General features: G+C 42.4%; 4 protein-coding genes and 1 long non-coding RNA gene across 7 annotated transcripts; 2 read left to right on the forward strand and 3 right to left on the reverse strand.

Annotated features, from left to right (window-relative positions):
* Positions 1–1,489: 1,489 nt before the first annotated feature.
* On the reverse strand, positions 1,490–3,909 carry LOC125768874 (3-ketoacyl-CoA thiolase, mitochondrial). Its single transcript, XM_049437128.1, has 5 exons — positions 3,684–3,909; positions 2,615–3,048; positions 2,233–2,538; positions 1,811–2,166; positions 1,490–1,747 (listed from the first exon to the last, which is right to left on the reverse strand). Exons 1-5 carry the CDS (start codon positions 3,700–3,702, stop codon positions 1,666–1,668), a joined length of 1,197 nt encoding a protein of 398 aa, XP_049293085.1. The 5' UTR covers positions 3,703–3,909; the 3' UTR covers positions 1,490–1,665.
* A 450-nt stretch (positions 3,910–4,359) lies between these two features.
* LOC125768854 (peroxisomal targeting signal 1 receptor) lies at positions 4,360–7,445 on the reverse strand. Its single transcript, XM_049437105.1, has 4 exons — positions 7,100–7,445; positions 6,463–6,939; positions 6,244–6,390; positions 4,360–6,184 (listed from the first exon to the last, which is right to left on the reverse strand). Exons 2-4 carry the CDS (start codon positions 6,823–6,825, stop codon positions 4,889–4,891), a joined length of 1,806 nt encoding a protein of 601 aa, XP_049293062.1. The 5' UTR covers positions 6,826–6,939; positions 7,100–7,445; the 3' UTR covers positions 4,360–4,888.
* A 1,280-nt stretch (positions 7,446–8,725) lies between these two features.
* LOC125768921 (40S ribosomal protein S9) lies at positions 8,726–11,579 on the forward strand. 2 transcript variants are annotated; one of them, XR_007418976.1, is made up of 4 exons: positions 8,726–9,033; positions 9,250–9,436; positions 9,525–9,865; positions 11,318–11,473. XR_007418976.1 is itself a non-coding variant. In XM_049437251.1 (3 exons), exons 1-3 carry the CDS (start codon positions 8,811–8,813, stop codon positions 11,493–11,495), a joined length of 588 nt encoding a protein of 195 aa, XP_049293208.1. In that variant the 5' UTR covers positions 8,728–8,810; the 3' UTR covers positions 11,496–11,579. The 2 variants fall into 2 exon arrangements, 1 of the variants encoding a protein (XP_049293208.1); XM_049437251.1 differs by lacking the exon at positions 9,525–9,865 and having other exon boundaries at positions 8,728–9,033; positions 11,318–11,579.
* On the reverse strand, positions 10,023–11,108 carry LOC125768963 (uncharacterized). Its single transcript, XR_007418979.1, has 3 exons — positions 10,992–11,108; positions 10,349–10,445; positions 10,023–10,071 (listed from the first exon to the last, which is right to left on the reverse strand). It is a non-coding gene; the product is annotated as an uncharacterized LOC125768963 (long non-coding RNA).
* A 798-nt stretch (positions 11,580–12,377) lies between the features above and the next one.
* LOC125768843 (cleavage and polyadenylation specificity factor subunit 6) lies at positions 12,378–16,865 on the forward strand. Of its 2 annotated transcripts, XM_049437058.1 has the most exons (6): positions 12,378–12,826; positions 13,077–13,859; positions 13,932–14,078; positions 14,201–14,688; positions 14,760–15,065; positions 15,561–16,865. In XM_049437058.1, the coding sequence occupies exons 1-6, from the start codon at positions 12,761–12,763 to the stop codon at positions 15,724–15,726; spliced, it is 1,956 nt and encodes a 651-aa protein (XP_049293015.1). In that variant the 5' UTR covers positions 12,378–12,760; the 3' UTR covers positions 15,727–16,865. The 2 variants fall into 2 exon arrangements, with proteins under 2 accessions (XP_049293015.1, XP_049293016.1); XM_049437059.1 differs by lacking the exon at positions 13,932–14,078.
* The last annotated feature ends 2,895 nt before the right edge of the window (positions 16,866–19,760 follow it).

Here is a 19,760-nt window from a genome sequence, read left to right on the forward strand (position 1 = left end):
CAATCAAATGCACGAACTCGTGCTTGTAAAATATTTCCACCAATATTTTAAAAATAATTCACCAACCAATATTCTCCAACGATCTCCGCCTCATAGGGGAAACGTCTGCAAAACCGTTTCTGCAAGTAACGCATCCTCTCAGACCATGGTGCACCTTAAGATGTGTGAGCGAAATCTCACCATCCTCTCACATCACGCCATGGTGAGAAAACTCATCCTAAAGAGAAACAGAATTGAGTACTTCTGCTTGCGATCGTGTACATTGCGATCACCGACGAGATAAATCAGAATTCAAACGAAAGCAAAAGTTTTTTTCTTTCAAACCTCTTTGATCTGGTTTCTTTTGTGTGTCTGGGTGTGCTTTTTCTTCTTCTTCTTCATTTAATGCTTATGCGCTAATTTATCCACCTGGTTGACTGACACGAAACGCCGGTTAATGATCCCGATCGGCCCAGACTGGGCGACCAGATGAGCATCGTTACGGTTTTTTTTCCGGAGCAACAAACAAGATCACCATTTTTGTACTACAAAATAGGGATGTTTTTGAAAATAATGTCATGCATTCTAGGTCTCGTAAACCGTTTTTGAACATTAAGGGAAGAGGGTGAAGAAGTTAATTATTATAAATTACTAGCTTACCCGGCAAACCTAGCTTTGCCCTTAAACACGCGTTTTGTAATTAAAGCAGACATTTTGAGTGTTCAATCTTGATTCGTGTGGTATTATTAGAGTGACGATTAGAGAATACCGTTGATTAATTGAAAATTCTTAAATTATTGCCATTGTTAATCCAAATAATACTCCCAATCAAAGCAATTTTTCTTCTTTTTTGTTGCTCTTCTCATTCTTTTCTGCTACTTTAGGAGACGTTTCTGGTTTTCCTTGACGGTTGGGATTTAATATCAGGTACTTTCGTGTATGGCGCCGATTCCACCGAGCCGCAAATCACTAAATAGCCCTTTTTTAATTATTCACACACTTGCTTTTTACTTATTTATCACTTATTTAACGCTTTAATGAATAAAATTACACAAATAAATCGTCATGTGTACCTACTTTGATTGATTTATTCGTTAGAACTTTTTTGGTTCAGTAGTGTTCAACATTATTCGTGTTGAAAAAAAGGCTATGCCTACTTGATATCTCCCGTAGGAAAAACAGAAAAGAACTCATAATATTGGCCAGAGGCCACCTAGCGAAACGAAAAGTAGCGGTAAACCTATTCTCATACCTAACGAACTTTCAGTTAAAATTTCATACAAATCGGTTCAGCCGTTTACGAGGAGTTTGCACACTAACACCGCGACACGAGAATTTTATATATATAGATATATAGATGTATCAACTACTAACTCTACGACATCATACAGCTGAAAGAAATCTGAAATGGATAATTATACATCGTCCAGATTAAAGTTCGATTATAATTCTAGATATGAACATTAAAATTAAAAACAATAAATTTACAAAGGAAAACAATTACACCATATTAATGTTTAGACAAAAATGCTTTGTTTACTCGTTGAAGATTCTTAAAAATACTACTACAACTTTGCTCACAATCTATTTTCAACCAGTTTTTTTTTTAGAAAAATAAACACACTTTGTTTTGAGGTACGTTTCCCATTGCTCTTCCCGGATAGATTGTTAGTGATTGCGCTTCTACTAAACAGCTTCCAGCAGCAGCGCAATGCCCTGTCCTCCTCCAATGCAGGCCGATCCAACAGCTCGTTTGAGGTTCTTTCGTCTAGAATAAGGATGAAATGGTGAAAATAGCGCTTGACTAATATGCCAACGTTTTTATACTTACTTCAGCTCATGCACAAGATGACCAGTAATACGCGATCCGGAAGCGCCAAGCGGATGACCAAGTGCAATTGCACCACCGTTCAGGTTAAGTTTGTTGATATCGAGACCGAGTTCCTGTGCGCAAGCCAGCGTCTGTACGCCGAACGCTTCATTGATCTCGAACAGATCCACATCGTCCATCTTGAGGCCGGCCACGTTTAGTACGTTCCGAATAGCAGGTACCGGACCAATGCCCATAATCTCCGGTGGCACACCGACCGTGCTGTACGCAACCAAACGAGCCAACGGTGTCAGGTTGTGTTTCTTGATCGCTTCCTCCGAAGCAACCACAACTGCTGCAGCACCATCACAGATACCCTAAAAAAAACAGATTAGACGCTTAGAAAAATAAAATCTAAAAACACACGGATCAGTAAATCTTACCGAAGCAGTTCCTGCAGTAACGGCACCATTCTTTTTGAACAGCGTCGGAAGCTTTGCCAATCCTTCCAGGGTGGTCTGCGGACGCGGATGTTCGTCGACCGCAAAGTTAACTTCCTTTCCCTTAATCTTTAGCTTGAATGGAGTAATTTCCGTCTTAAATACGCCCTCATCATTTGCCTTCTTCCAGAGCTGCTGCGAACGGTACGCAAACTCGTCCACCTTCTCACGTGGAATCTTATGCTTTTCGGCGAGGTTTTCTGCCGTCAGTGCCATCGGGAGCTTACAGTAGGAGTCAGTCAGACCGGTCTAGAAGGAATGGAAGGAATTATTATTAGCATTTAACCATATCGCTTAAAGTGATTTGTGTTTGATCTCTACTAACCCACAGTGCGTCCTCTAGCGCAGGGCTAGTTCCGAGCGGAATACCGAAACGGCTGTTGCGCAGCGTGTACGGTGTCTGGGACATATTGTCAACACCACCGGTGAGCGAAATGTGTGCCGCACCTACAAGGATGTCCTGTGCTCCGTTTACTACCGCTTGGAACCCGGACCCGCATAGACGATTCACGCCGAGAGCTGGTCGCTCGATTGGAACACCACATCCGAGCGACACGTGCCGGGGTAGGAACGCACCATCGGTCGACGACAGCACCAACACCTGACCGATGTTAACGGAATCAACCTGATCCGGCTTTAGACCGGCCGCATCAAGCGCTGCCTTTGCCGCTACCGTCTGCAGTTGCGTTGCATTGGTGTTCTTAAATGCTCCACCGAATGTACCGAAAGCGGTGCGCTTGGCCGCCACAATGAAAACTCCTGAAGGGCAAAACAGATAAGAAGATCACGATCAGTGGCGCATATGGTGCAAAACAAGCAAGGAAACATGCTGACAAGCAAGACACCGCCGTACTACGGAGGGGGGTAGCATTCCCACTATCAGGATTATCAGCATCACCGTGCATACACAGGAAAAAAGTGGATCCATTTCCTTATCAACCTGTCCGAGCCATATTCGCGTTTGTTTGATACTGTTTGATGGTGATAAATGGGCAATGAAATGGATGCTTCTACAAGTCATGTGTTTGCTGGAGCAATTTTGGACAACATTCCGTCTCAAGACTGATAAAACATTATACATCCATCCGAAATAATTTGATCATTCCAGGGAAAAATTGTGCCCACTGGCTGGATGAGCTAAAAAGTTGTTGCTTTCACTACGTCATCAGATCGGACTTTGAACCGGCAGTGACCAAGCCATTCGATGCTGAATGATACTGATGATCAAAGTCCACCGAGAAGAGGTCATACTTTCGCAATAGTGGACGCATCTCAGCTAAAACCATAACTTAACATACAATTTATGCTTTTCTACTATGGCTTTACGTTGTTCATTACTTCCTCCAAGGGGTTAACCAAACGTCGCCTTAACTCCTGATGGAAGCATCTCTTACCTTTCGTTAGTGCTGCCATTTCAGAGGAATGATGCCGGAGTTGCTCAAACTTTACACAAAAAAAGTTGCGTAACTACACACAAAATACACGTGAATTAAAGCTTAATTCGTTATTTAAAACGATAAATCTACAACAGGGTTGGGTAGAACACAACTGTTGCAACTTGCAGCGAAAAGAAATGAACAGCAGTGAAACGACGGCAGGTTCTGTTATTTACGGTCGATTTTGGTGTCTTTTTCTTTTTCGTCTTTCAATACGGCACGAAGAACACTATTGGTCTCTTTTTCACTTGTTTGTCGGTTGGAATGTTTATCATCTTCTGTTGCGCTCATTCAAGGAGATCGTGTAAACCTTCTGGTTGAGTTCTTACGCAAAACGCAGTGAACTGGCGGACAGCTTCACTTTTAAATGTTACGTTAAAATCGCTTAAAATTATTCAAATAAAAATGAAAAAGATACTTAGTGTCGAAAAAAGGTAATTCTTTTATCATATAAACTTAATCGTTCAGTTTTGTTTATACCGAATTTCGGTAGGCATTCTCCGAAGGTAATTAAACTATGAGGATAGTTATGGTTTGTAAAGAATTTATGACAGGGACGAAGGATTACTTTTTATGAATTCTTTCATCATGATTGCTAATAAAACGGTACACCATTGGAAAATTTTCCCTTGCTCCAGGTATTGCACCGTTTAAATGTGTATATTTTTCTAGTAGTATTTTTTAAGGACTTCTTTCGCCTTTTATTCGTCTTTGCGTGTTTGCCCTCCTACAAATGACTCCACGATTAGGTACGTTTATAATAAATTGCCTTGCAATCGAAGCCCAAACGAATGCACGCAGAGTATAGTTGCAATGTAACGTTTTTCCTCTGTTGGTGCATATTCCATCCCCGCTTTATAATTTTGCTAGCAAAATACAAAAAAAAGAAACATATAATCTCTCATAACAAAGTAAAAGTTAATATAAATCCCGCTTTTACAAACACCCAAACGTTTATGTTTTTTGTTGTTGTTGCGATAAAATCATTCACCCGTTCCGCTTTGTCTCAATTTGCACTTACACTAATTCCCGTTAACCCTCCACCCACTGCAGTGCAAGGGAAGCGCTGCTGGGGGGATTTTCTAAATATCAACGCTGTAATGTTAAACTACGCTTCGCATCACCACGAACAATCCTCGCCCGCGACAGCATTTACCCGTCCGTTAGTCGTTGCTCATCGGAAACTCGCGATTCAACACTTCCAGATCTCGTTTGTCGACAGCCGTATGCAAGTCTTTCCGATTCATGAGCGACAGCACCATGCGCAACAAGCTCCAGATCGCACCGGACATTTGATTAGACATCGACTGCACCTTCAACCCGGATCGGGCGGCTGAGTTCGCCTGAAGGTTCAACGCCGTCAGTAGATGTTCTGCCGCTTCCTTGTACGCCTTCAGATTGACACAAATCACGCCAACGTTGAACCGTGCGCGGATAAACCCAGGATGGAATGCGAGAGCACGTTGATACGCATCAACCGCTTCCAATGACCGATTGCCGTTGGCTAAGCTGGCGCCAAGCCGATTCCAAGCTTTGGAACTTTCCGGACGTACCTGCAGCACGGCATTGAAACAGTCAACTGCCTTGTTAAACTCAGAGGAAAGATTGAACAGCACACCGAGCGCTTCCTGTATGTCCGCATCGATCTCGGTTGGTGACTGCTGAACCGCCTTTATGAAGAGTTCCTGCACGTCCTTCAATTTTGGTCCACCCATCAGCGAGCTGGCTATGGGAGAGTCCTCCGTTTGGAGCATCTCCGGCGGTACCAGATGTTCGTACTTCGGGTTACACTTCATCCAACGCACCAACATTCGAAGGGCCTGGTTTTGCAGGACCTCGTTAGTGTACGAGATGGCTAAAGCCATCAGTACGGGCATGTTGTTGGGATTAAACGAAAGCGCCTTGTTGAATGCAGCGATCGCATTCGGATCCTTCTCGTTCTCTGCCTGTGAAAACCCTAGCTGTTCCCAAATTTCCGGATTCTCCGGATCCTGTTTGACGGCCGACTCGAAGCACAGGACCGCACTAGGTATGTCACCCTGTTCCAGGAAAGCTTTACCCTTTTCGAACGCATTCTCCACGTCCGCCATCGGGTTTTCTTCGTCGAATTTGTACTCCTTGAAGGGATCGTAGAAGTCATTAAACTCAGATAACCACGGATGCTTGCCCTCCGCTTCCGACAGCGTTCGCCATTCGTCCTGCAGACGCTCCCAGAATTGCTTATTGTAATTGTCCGAGGCTTCATCCTGCTCCTGCTTATCGTCCACAAATGCCTTGGCCCAATCATCCTCCTGCTTTTGTGTTTCGTCCGGTTTTTGCTCCTGCTGCTGTACTTTCCCTTTCGACGAGCTTGCCTCCAGTTCATCGAAACGGTTCTCCCATACGCTATGCGACACCTCGACACTTCCTGCGTTGATGCGTACATTCCCCGCACTTACGTTACCCATAAAGCGTACAAACTGCAGCGAAACATTGTCTTTTTAGCAAACGGTATAAAGGATTAGGTTAACCGACTTACCTCGCTTTGGCGTATGTTTGGATTGTACATTTGTCCAGCGTATGAGTGGTACATCATGTCACTGGCCGCTTGTCGAATAGTGGGCTGCTGAATCGTTGGGTCTCGCATATTGGCGTGAATTGGTGGCAACTGCGACTGGGACCAGACCTGCGCTTCGAAAAACAAGCGATAGAAGATCAGTAGAGATCATACGATCACTGGACAGCTATCATTACTTACACTCGAAAGCTTACTTTCCTCTCTCGGGTGGGCAGCATCAGCACGAAACTCTTCGGCCCATGCACCACCAGGTCCCACCATATCGATTGATCGACCCACCCCAACCATTTGTTGCTGCCGATGGTTGTGGGCATCGATTTCACGCATCTCCTTCAGCAGCTCATCCATGCGAAAGGTTTGCGGACCCGGTGCTATTTGGTCCATATATTCCTTTACAAGCTCTCGATCTGCTCCGGCGAAAGAACTTCGCCCACCTGCCAAACCTTCGTCCTGTAGGCCAACATCACGCCGTACCTGGCGGCCCAAGTTCATCAACGGGTTCGCTCCGCCACATTCCGGCTCGACAAGATCCTTGAAAGACATCTTCACAAGCTTGGGCGATCTTGTGCCAATTCACATAAAAATGCACTTCAACGGCCGTACGATGGATGCTTCTACGTGTAAAACCACACAACCACTACCGGTATTATCGTTGTACTACGAACCAAAAGAAATAAATTGTTTTAGAGAACAATTTGATTGTTAGTTCGTTGCCAACCAGGTTCGACACATGTCATTGAAGCAAACACAGAATAGGCGCACCATCTGCAGCCGCACGGATTAAATTCCGCTGCAAAAAATATAACGAGGGCTTCACCTATCGCTGCCACTTTCGGGAGTGATCATGAAAAGACTGATAAACTGATAACAGCCACCGAGGGAGGTCGTTACTGTTTTCTTCCTATTTCTATCGCCACAAACAGTCTGCGAGTGCAGAGTTCTTGACCGGGACTTGTTGTGCGTTTCCTTCTGGCGATGACCGGGGTACTAGTGCACGTATGTCATGATTTCTTTTCTAATGGTCTCACTACGTTGCTAGTTGCGGTGTTTGCCAATTTAGTGGTGGAGTGTTTTTATTTTAGAAATTGTCAAATTAGTTATTTTGTCCCAAATGATCTGATGTGCATGGGATGTCAAAATATAAAAAAAAACAAAAACTGCACCCAACTAACCAAATGTGTAGGAATGTCAACATTAGCACAAACCCAAGTAGCAATTTTGATTTTTTGTCGTACCTTTTTCAATTTATTTCACTGAGCATCCAGTCAGTTTAAAAATCCTATTATGACAGGAATCTTAAGATGATTAGTGTAAAATCATTTAAATGATTTAAAAAATGGAAAATAAACCACGCATTTTCAACGCAATCACCAAATTATTGTCTACGATCCTTTGTACACTATTAATCAGCAAGGACAAAGTCATCATGCGAATCGCGAAACATTTGAAAAGTTCCAAAAAGCTGATGCATGTAAACCTAGCAGGCCTATGAAAAGCCAGCCTAGGCCTATCGAACTAGGGCGAACTTATAAGTTCGATTCAAAGAAAGGAATACCAATAGATACTAAGTATTGGTTGGATTTTGTACAAAACGGGTTTCAATAGAAAACCATTGGCAGTTATTTAGCATTTCATCGATCATTATAATATCCCTTCATCGGTTCTGCAGTAAATGTGTCAAATTTCTTTTGGATCTGCCATTTCTGAGCTGCCCGAATAATCCGACACCTGGTTAAATGGCACCCGGATAAAAGTATTTATTTATGATCAATTATTACGGCGTTTAGCCGTAATGTAGGGATAAAAGTAATAATATAATTAGTCAGCGAACCAAGAGCGAACCTTTAGAGCAAACATTAAGTAAGCACATTAAAGTTTCATGGCACATAATAAGAAACGGATCGGAAGATCCAAAAACAGTACGTCAATTTTCCTCGTCTAGCAAGGGCTGTCTGCGGAGAACACGGGAAGGATTTATCGTTCCATTGTAGTTCCAACGCGACTTATCAAATCAACATGCGTTCTCACTTTGACAGGCTTGATTAGAGGTTAGACAAAGCGAGAAAGCATGATAAATTGGATAATTGTTGGTATATGTTCAATAACAAGCCCAATAATACCATCGAGTACAGTTTACAGTAAAAACGACCTAAAGACCACGTTTCGATTTTTCGGTTGTAATGCAGTAGTTTATTTGCGGATTTATCCAGAACGCACAACCTGCGTAACACGAATAAATACTTTGTTTTCATTTTAGAAGCTCCGATATTGTGTTGGAGGATTGATTTATATAGTCTTCAATCATTGCTAAAAATAATTTCGCGTCAATATTTTCCAACGCTTGATTGGATTTGATTCCCCCGATTGGAACGGAACTGTATCTATCCGTGCTTACCATCTCTAGCTTTCAAAATGACAGCTGTCAACACGCTCTGCCTTGCTGGTTCCGGTTTGCAGCATCTCTTTCTCTTTCCGTGTTAAAAGTTCAACGAGGCAACACGCTTGTGTTGGTCCCGCTGTGAGCCAAAATGGTGAACCACCGTACTCCTTCGGTTTTCTCGAAGACTTACGTTACTCCACGCCGTCCGTTTGAAAAGCCGCGTCTCGATGCGGAATTGAAGATTATCGGCCAGTACGGTCTACGTAACAAGCGTGAAGTATGGCGTGTAAAGTACACGCTGGCCAAGATCCGCAAGGCTGCCCGTGAGTTGCTCACGCTGGAAGAGAAGGACGAAAAGCGTCTGTTTCAAGGTAAGAACACGAGCTGTGATCTGGAAAGGTTTCATTTTCATTGAATTCCTATTTTTTATGATGATATACTTTGTTCTAATTATTCTGACACCTCTTGGCAGAACTACAATTGTTGAATGAATTATGCCGCTCTTGCGGTACTGATTTGAATGATTGTCAATCAAAAACCGCGTGGTTTTGTAGTTTTGATTAAATATGAACTAATTAATTTTGTAGGTAATGCCCTGTTGCGTCGTCTGGTGCGTATTGGCGTGTTGGATGAATCCCGCATGAAGCTCGATTACGTTCTCGGTTTGAGGATCGAAGATTTTCTGGAACGCCGTCTGCAGACGCAGGTGTTCAAGCTGGGATTGGCCAAGTCCTACCATCACGCTCGTGTTCTGATTCGCCAGAGACACATTCGGTAAGTAGCGAAAACGTGGATGGGCAGTTGTTGGTTGTTGGTCAGCAGGCAATACTTTATGCTCATATGTTATATGTTGTATGTTCAGTACTCTAGAGAGATTTTGTATTGGTCTCGTACCAATGCAAATGATCGTGAGTGCCACTTAGATTCTGTTGGATCAGATGATCTTTCGGTTTCTAACGCCTCACACAAATTCAGTTCCCATGGTGTGTAGCCTAATGGTCTGGTTGCCTTTGAGTTTCTAAGGAAGAGTACTCACTAGCCCAGATTTCGGGATCATCACCATGGCGAATATGAAAATTCTCTACTGAGTTGTTCGTCCCCTGTTGTCGGAAGCAAAAATGAGACGTATTATTTCCACGTGCAAGATGCTGGAACGCATCATAGCTCAACGGAGAGTCGCACGTATGACTCCTTTTGGATGAGGTAAAATTTATTGTCGGGATCCTTATCACACGCTATCGACCACGAGAAATCGCTAATATTCTTAGAATAACCATAAAACAATTTTGGCATTGAACAGACAATTGCTTCATAATATTTATTTTTATCCATTATTCAGTGATATTCATTACTATTACTATTACCCCAATGGCCATTCTCAGCTGACAATTTCAATTCGGTTTGAGTGCCTAATTATATTCTTGGGAAGATTATTACTATTTAGGAACCATTTTTGAGCGTATAATTGTCAAAAATGGGCCGAAAGCAAATAAGTCACATTTCCTCGAATCTCCTATACGGTAACGATTGTAACTGGTTGCAATGTTGTGTAATGTTTACTCCTTAAACCACAACGGATGGACAAATGTTGATATCAAAAGCTGTCGTTTGTACGTTGTATAAATTACTCCACTTATCCCAATGGCCATTCTCAGCTGACAATTTCAATTCGGTTTGAGTGCCTACTTATATTCTTGGGAAGATTATTACTATTTAGGAACCATTTTTGAGCGTATAATTGTCAAAAATGGGCCGAAAGCAAATAAGTCACATTTCCTCGAATCTCCTATACGGTAACGATTGTAACTGGTTGCAATGTTGTGTAATTTCTACTCCTTAAACTACAACGGATGGACAAATGTTGATATCAAAAGCTGTCGTTTGTACCTTGTACAAATTACTCCACTTATCCCAATGGCCATTCTCAGCTGACAATTTCAATTCGGTTTGAGTGCCTAATTATATTCTTGGGAAGATTATTACTATTTAGGAACCATTTTTGAGCGTATAATTGTCAAAAATGGGCCGAAAGCAAATAAGTCACATTTCCTCGAATCTCCTATACGGTAACGATTGTAACTGGTTGCAATGTTGTGTAATTTTTACTCCTTAAACTACAACGGATGGACAAACGTTGATATCAAAAGCTGTCGTTTGTACGATGTATAAATTACTCCACTTATCCCAATGGCCATTCTCAGCTGACAATTTCAATTCGGTTTGAGTGCCTACTTATATTCTTGGGAAGATTATTACTATTTAGGAACCATTTTTGAACGTATAATTGTCAAAAATGGGCCGAAAACAAATAAGTCACATTTCCTCGAACCTTCTATACGTAACGATTGTAACTGGTTGCAATGTTGTGTAATTCCTTCTGCTGAAAGTACTACATTACAAACAATAGCATATTTAAACTTTGGTTTTTAGTTTATATCTTTAAACAGTACGTTCTACTTATAACTAAATCATTATATCAGACACAATATTGTCGCAAAGTTCTACAAGCCTTAGCGCTGTTCAATACATAATAGTTTTATGGTTATTCTCGGTTGATTTTTGTAACTATTAGCTAAATAATCAACAATTGAACACATCATGGTAATCTTAATTCAGTTTTAATTGTTTGATAATTTGAACTTTTCTATTTTACAGTGTCCGTAAGCAGGTCGTGAACATTCCTTCGTTCATTGTCCGTCTGGATTCGCAGAAGCACATTGACTTCTCACTAAAGTCACCATTCGGTGGTGGTCGTCCAGGTCGCGTCAAGAGGAAGAACCTGAAGAAGGGCCAGGGTGGCGGCGGTGGTGCTGAAGAAGAGGAGGAAGATTAAACTTCCGGGATTTTGAGCAAAACATATATGTTGTTGCTGCTGCTGCTTTGCGAAATGCAATAAAAAATACATGAAACAAATTAATCGTTAATACGTAGATTATGTGGATTCAAATATATTCGAAACAGTTATTATTTTATAAAATAGTTATTTCATTTATAATGTAGGATTTTCTGAAGATTCACTTTAATTACCTGCTACGGTTGAACGCGTGTAGCAGAAATTGCTTATTTCTGTACAGGAATACCAGCAGCATCTTCAGATTATGCCGAACGATCGTCAAATAACTTGTAGTCTACACAGACAAGCCTGTTTTTTTCTACGGGACTTGCCAAAATGGTGGATGATCATCTATGAATGCTACAAATTATAGAGAACGTTCTGGATAGCGGAACATAAAATTCTTTTTTATCATTATAAATGTCGGATGTATCGTGCCTAGATTTCCAACTACGTCCAAAAGCGAACGGTTTCTTGCAGTCATTCTATTTTCAGGTTAATTACCGTCACCTTCTATATCTGTTTTGTTAAACTATACTATAACTTTCACTAATGACAGTCAAAAGCCAACTCATAAGAATTGCTAGAATTAAGTTATATTTTAATCAGTGAGGTCGGATATTTGATTTGAAAGAATCCATTTCCCTTTTTTATTTTATTAAACGTGAATCGTTACATTTAAATGATTAGAATAATTTGTTTCTTTTTGTATTTGATGCTTATTTTCGAAAACCTGATAATTTTTAATTATATTTTTCACGAACCAACGGTAAAAATATTCGAAACCAAAAATTAGCCCACTTGCTGGATTGGAACATTGCCGTTCCTTGTCCGGAGCGGAGTAACTCGTTCTTTTCTGCTGAATTGATTCCGCAGGCACATCGCTAACGACGAACAGCGGCTAGCCGGAGTGAGGAACGTCGAACATCATCGCTGTAAAAAAAATCCAATTTCTCGGTTGAATTTAACAGTTTCCCGCAACATTGGTGTCGCCAAACGTGTCGGCTTACTTCAACGTGCAAGTAAAGCATGCAAGGCGTTGTAGTGCGTGAACATTTTGCCCCGAAAAGTTAGTGCAAAGGCAACGCGAAACGCAGACGTAAAACCGGCGAAGCGCAGCACAAGAAGCGGAAAGGGCAGTGCGTTTTTGTATCGCTGGTAGTGATATAGTAGTGGTAGAGAGGGCTGCTATCTTCCTTCCTGTCGTGGTGTCGTCGTTCCGTGTAAAAGAGCTTACACAGTCGCGTTGACTGAAGGAGAGAAAGATGGCCGATGGCGTTGAAATCGATCTGTATGCCGATGATTTGGATCAGGATTACGCACAGAATAATGTAAGTAGTATCGAAATCGTTTGGTGATTGTGTTGATACAACGCTTTCGAGGTGCGTTAGTTCGCGTTGTTCTGCAAAACGAGTGTGTTTTAAGCGAACGCTTTTAGGTTGTGTACATGTGTGCGTGTGTGTGTATGCGTGTGGAAAATGTATTGTTGGTGCAGAAGAGAGAAAAACGAAATGAAAATTAGGAACCGTATGTAAACCAGGATTCGGTTTGTTTATCGTAAGATGTGGTTCTTTATTGCAGGACGACTTTGGCGGAGATAGCGGCGACCTGTACGACGATGTAATCGTACCTTCCGGTGACCGCAATAATGTGGGCAGAGGGCCGTCCATTGATCGTGGCGATGGAGTCGATACGAATGGGTCGTATCACCATCATCCCGGTGCTTGGTCAATCAGTCACATTCCACGACGTCATCAACTGTACGTGGGCAATCTGCCCTGGTGGACGACGGATCAGGACATCACGGATTCGGTGGCGGACGTTGGCGTAAATGACTTCCAGGAGGTGAAGTTTTTCGAAAACCGTGCCAACGGTCAGTCGAAGGGGTTTTGCGTTATTTCGCTCGGGTCGGAGAACAGTTTGCGCCTGGTGATGGATCGGTTGCCGAAGAAGGAATTGCACGGCCAGAATCCGGTCGTAACGATGCCTACGAAGCAAGCGCTCAACCAGTTCGAAAGTCAACAAAAGACTAGGCCAACACCACCGGCACCGGGACAAACAAACGGACCACGGCCCCCAGTACCGGGCATGCCGATGGGTGGTCCGGGCGGTCCGGGTGGCCCAGGAGGTGGCCATGGTGGACCGGGAATGGGTGGCCCTGGAGGACCACCGGGAGGTCCCGGTGGTCCCGGTGGTCCGGGAGGCCCGGGAGGTCCAGGAGGTATGGGAGGTCCCGGAGGACCGCAGCCGCGTATGATGAATCCGAATATGCCGCCGGGAATGCGTCCACCGCACCCACACATGTCCGGTCCGATGCACATGCAAGGACCGCATGGCGGCCCGGGCGGTCCACCAAGACCACAGGTAAGTGTCCGCGGTGTCACGTTTGACTGTTCGATACGTAAGTTTCACCGCCCATGAAACGTTTTTCCTTAGGGACCACCAATGCATCAAGGCAATGGACCACCGCAGCAACCGCCTCGATTCCAGAATCAAAACCAATGGAATGGTCCACCACGTATGAACGGTCCACGACCAGGCGGCCCAGGGGGTCCAGGCCCAATGCAGCACAGGCCGCAAATGGCAAGTTATCAGTAGCCTTGGTCTTGCTCGCTTCATTTCCTCATCATCACTAGAAGTAGCAAAGGGGTTTCCTGCTCAGTATGTCACTAACATTCCGCATGTTGTTTCGCTTTCATTTCCAGTTCCAGGGACCACCGAATGGTATGCCGCGCGGGCCTCGCCCCGAATGGAACAGACCACCGATGCACGGTGGATATCCGCCACATCCGGGTGGCCCCGGTCAGGGACCGCCACACATGCAGGGCGGCCCACATGGACCTCGTGCACCCCATCACGGATCGATGGGTGGACCGCCGGGTCCGCAAGGTCCTGCACCGCACGTAAATCCTGCATTCTTTAACCAAGGCGGTGGCCCACCGAACCATCCAAACGGTGGTGGCCCCGTAGGACCACCGCATGGACCTCAAGGTCAAGGTGGAGGACCTCCGCAACATTTTAACCCGCAGGGTGGTGGAGCTCCCCGTGGTGGTCCGTGGCCGGTACAGGGCGGTAAGCCCCCAGGTGCACCGGGTGGTTTCCCGGAACACACCATTACACCGCAGCTGAGCGAGGCAGAATTTGAAGAGATTATGACCAGAAATCGCACCGTTAGCAGTTCCGCCATCGCCAGGTAACGCTGGTTTTGAATTGCGATGTTGCGCACATTCCGTTTCATGCCGAATTTCCTACTCTACTTTTCAGAGCCGTATCGGATGCCGCTGCTGGAGAATATTCGAGCGCAACGGAAACCCTTGAGACCGCTATCTCGCTCATCAAGCAGTCGAAGGTCGCTCAAGACGAACGGTGCAAAATATTGATCGTTTCACTGCAAGACACACTGCATGGTATCGAGACGAAGAGTTACACCCGTCGGGAACGGTCCCGTTCACGCGAACGCTCGCACAGACGCCAGCGTCGGGAGCGTTCGACGTCACGCTACCGGGAACGATCGCGCGATCGCGAACGGGACCGTGAACGTGATCGGGATCGTGATCGTGAGCGTGATGGGTAGGTAGATGGGGGTTGTGATCATGTTAGATGCACCAGATTTTCTTAAGGGGAGATATACAGCCGGGATGCTCGAAAAAATTGAACCTTCCATCGATATTTTCTCAAAGATAACAATTACAGGAATTTGTGGCGAAAGTTTCAAATCAACGCAATTATTCCAATTGTTTCTTTTTGTTATATTAGCCCAAATTAACATTTCAGAATCCATCATGACAAATGTTAGTTTAACGTATTTGCTTTTGTTATATTTGGTGTTTATGTTAAGTTTGTTTTACTTACTGTTGAATATCTTTATTTACACATTCGCAACACTTTCGCTGTACAATAAGAGATAGATTTCCTTTAAACAAAATCAAAAATTACCTTGATTTTCGAGCTTCCGAGTGTATATCTTCCCTCAACGTAGCAGGGAGTCGTATAGTGTACGGAAGTAACAGTGCGCTGTGTCGGTTTTTAATCAAACTTTGGTTTTCTCACCAACTTCTCACCTAGCTCTCGTCGATCCCGCCCAAGAAAATCTCCAGAACCGGCCACCGATAATGCAACGGATAGCTCCTCCAAGCGCTACTACAATGACGATCGCTATCGTTCGTCAGACCGTGAGCGGGAACGCGATCGCGATCGTGAACGTCGCGAAGATCACCGATCCCGACATTAATAGTACTAATCAATGATCCCATCCCTCCCATCCGTAACATTATTTTTTCGGTTGCTAAATGTAAAAAAAAGGAAACCCTCTCATGTTTCACGCAAGCTTTGCAACTTTACACCATCCTAGCAACACGTCTAGTGGAAACATTCGCGGCAGAATTTAGTCCGTTTCCATTTTCCCTTTATTTTTAAATGAAATTGAACTATTTGGTACGACTCTTTTGGTGCAGTGCAAATAACAAGGCCACGCCAAATGGAGCTAGCAGATAAAAGAAAGGGAACAGTTGAACGAGAGCAATTTACTAACGTTTGAACGAGAATCGCTCTCTGGTTTCCTCCTGAACAAGAATCTATTTTGCTCCGTAGAAAAAAAACCGGAAGCCCAATCCAGTGAGCTGAGCAAGCAAGTTCACTTTTAATTCCACATAAATAATGACTATTCTACACAAAAAGAAAAGAAAAAGGAACACAATGGAAATATCCAATCCATTACTGCTACGTAGGAAAATTAAGCGGCAAAGTAGCAAATGGTTCAGCTCAATTCATATTTTGAATGCTGACAAAGATTTGTAGCGTGAATGGAAACAACTATACATACACACACACACACACGTCCCAAACAAACACCACAAAACCTATTCCTTCCGGCCCTTCTAGTAGTGTGACAGTGAATGTGTCATACCGTAAAGGATATGCATTTCCACTTCACTTTCGTGTCGCGTCGTGCTGGGTGAAAGATCGCGTATTGTGTGCAGTGTTTCCGTCAGTGTTATCCATCGATCCCCGGTTTCCAGTCTTCTGCACAACGATCGAGATCGAGTAATTGCAGTTAGCAGGCAGTGACAGTGTAACGACGGACAGTACCAAGAGCCGACAAACTTTCAACTGTCCTCGGCACCGCCGCCAGCAGCAGCAGTAGCAAGCAGCTTGTGGTGCAGCGTGTATTGCCAAGTGACCGACAACACACCCGTAGCCAGACGTACTACTGCACGGACGCTACAAATCCGCAAAGAAGATTGTAACCCATCCCCTTTTTAAGTCAATAATTATAAACGTAATCAGAGAGAAAAAAAAAATCAAAAAAGAAACAAAAAAAAAATCATTGTTCAAACTTTGTGTACCGTGTTGTGTATTCTGTCCCTACCCGCAATTTTTATATTACTACACCAGTATCGGATTATAGAGAGAACGAAAAACGAATGTATTGTAACTACAACCTGTTAAAGCTAAGCTGTGCAACGAAACCCAACACACATATTTTTTATATACTTCGACTAATTTATACTGTTCGATTTTTACTTTATTTTTAGTTATTTGTATAGTTTCTCCTTAACGCATGTGATAGAGGCACTTCGTGTGCGTAATAGAATACTCTTGTACAAAACACGCTGTAGAATAATGCGACTAAAGTGTTGAACGAGTTGTTATAATTTTTGCAATAGGCGAAAGGTAACGAGCGAGAAGCAGACTTGAGGAACTAATTAATCGAAACTCTAGGTAAAAAGTAAAATGTTCCCCTGTGCGTTTTTTTTTTGAACGGAACAGAACAAGCTGTACTGCTGTATGACAAAAAATCGTACTCAAATACCGTGTAAGTTGACATTTAATTTGATATGTAGCGTAATAGTTAGAATGCATGGCAAACAGTACTATTTAGTGGGTTTTAAGTTTGCCACCACCAACAGCTTGCAATATATGTTTAGAAAGCAAATGTTGAATGTATTCCGATGATTTATAATGTTGGCGTAACATTTAAGCTCGTTACAATGTAACGAAATATTGTAATGGATGAATGATCGTTTGCGTGACTTTTTGGAAAGTTCACATTACTCTAGCAAAGGGACACACGGGAACATATCACGATCATCCGTTGAAAAACGAACTCTGGAAACAATGTTCGGAAGGAATCATTTTTCAATATAAGATTCTTGACAAAAACATTGTCTGCTTACTAAGCTAAAAATTAGAATGTATAAATGCGTTTCGATTAGCCCTTGCTTTTGTATCAATCGTCAATCCATAAAAGAATTGTACGCAATCAGATGGATAGCTTCAAAAGACTGTGTAAATGAAGCGCGCTACGGGGTGTGCACGATGCTTTGTTAACTGAAGGGCAATATTTAATGAGTAATTGTAATGTAAAAGCATTCCTGCGAGATGTCTTTTATTTAATCTATCGAGCAACGGTCGAACAAAAATTTATTATTGTTTCGTTTAGGTTAAACGCGCATTATACTTTGAAAGAACAGTCGCTGTATGGCTACGTTGTTTCCTAACTGTAAGGACATTCCATAATGAAGGAATGGCAACATAAGACTGAACGCTGTATCTCCGTTTACTTGAAGCATGTATCTCGAGGGACAGTTGGAATAATGTATTAGACTTATAGTAAATACTTATTTTCTTTTCCGTTCAATTTGTTTAAACAAAAAGCAAAAGCAATGCAAACGCGTACTACAAAAGTAAAACACATGGTAATTCTTCGATCGTTCGATCAATTCGCATCGCTTTGCGTACAACTGCCTGTCACACTGTTTATCATAAGATTCGGTTACACAAATTCGTTCATATCACTGTAAGAGGGAGGAGGGTATTGAATGTGAACAGATATATTTGATCAAAACTACCGTCCTCTAAAGCATCCTTTCGCTTTCAAACGTATAAGCATAGAAGAATTAAAGAATCAATATTTGTATTTGTTACGAGCCACGGTATTAATGTCTTCCCCACCTGGGAGTGTAAATTCAATTTCATTTTAAACCATTAGAAAATGAATTTGAAATGAATAATTCCTGTTTCTGTGACAGGTAGGCGGATCGTTAAAAACGCTTTCGCAACAATATTGTAGAAGGGATGTAAACCCCATGCAATGTACTGTTTTAGCATAAGCATTGTAACAAGTGTGACAATTAAAAGCGAAGGAATAATGTTCAAAAATCACTAATGATGAAATCTCCTTCTGACTCCATACACCGACCGGGAAACTTTATAAGTTTCTTGAATTCTTGATGTTAATCTCATTGATTAAGCCAGTCCTATAGTGTTGTGCTCTAGAGTTCGGTTTAATACACCCAAGGTTTCGCTTCGAATCTCATCTGAGTCTGAAGTACGAAGTTACTGTACGGCTTATAGTGGCACAAAAAAGTCAAATGAGCCATTTTATTGGAAGAGATCTGACCAAGTAGACCAAGTAGAAAAATACACATCAGTAAGCAAGGTAAGGATAATAACACAAAAACAATGAGTGTGTTATAATAGTAATGAAGATACAATGGTAAAAGTTGTACAAACGATGTCATCGCTTTGGAGCGTAAATTTAGCCGAAGATCCTTTTTGTAACTTGTTCGATCAATCAGTACATAGTTTTCAAATTTCTGGCTTCTAAAGCAGAAAAAGAATAGTAATTTTATGTAAATTTTACCATTAGTCGTCGATTTAAAAAAAACTATAACGTGTTTAAGGTAAAAAAAAGTTATCAAAACTGATAACATTTATTGAAAATGTCATGCTGTGATAGTACACTAACTAGGCAAAATGAAAAACAACTCATTCTTTTATAAAAAATAGTATGTTGCAACGAGCGAAATAACAACAAAAGACTGTTGAAAGAAGAAAAAGAAAACAGATCACCACAAGTGAAATTGTTTAAAATTAAATGTTTATTTTACTTCCGTTTCTTTACGTTTTGTCTCATCTGCACATCTTTTCTCCTTTTTTTTTGTTTTCCAATGTTTGTTTTGCATTTCTCAATCGCTCCATTTTTGCGATTTTCTCTAACGCTTTTATAACCCCTGGTCAGCAACACTCTTTTGTTTCGTTCCTGCTTTTTTAAGTTTTTTACGATTCGTCTCAATTATTCACAGTGGTTTCACAAAATTATTAGCCTAAATACAATCGCGTCCCATTTTCCTTTTATATGCTTTTGCGGCAATCACACTCTGCTTTTGTTTTTGCTTCAACTACTTTACACTACACAACGCCATCCCCTGTTTTTATTCCCTTCCCATCCTTTCTACTGCCCCTTTAGCCTTCCTCAGCATT

Source organism: Anopheles funestus, chromosome 3RL, assembly GCF_943734845.2.
Source record: "Anopheles funestus chromosome 3RL, idAnoFuneDA-416_04, whole genome shotgun sequence".
NCBI classification, from domain to species: domain Eukaryota; kingdom Metazoa; phylum Arthropoda; class Insecta; order Diptera; family Culicidae; genus Anopheles; species Anopheles funestus.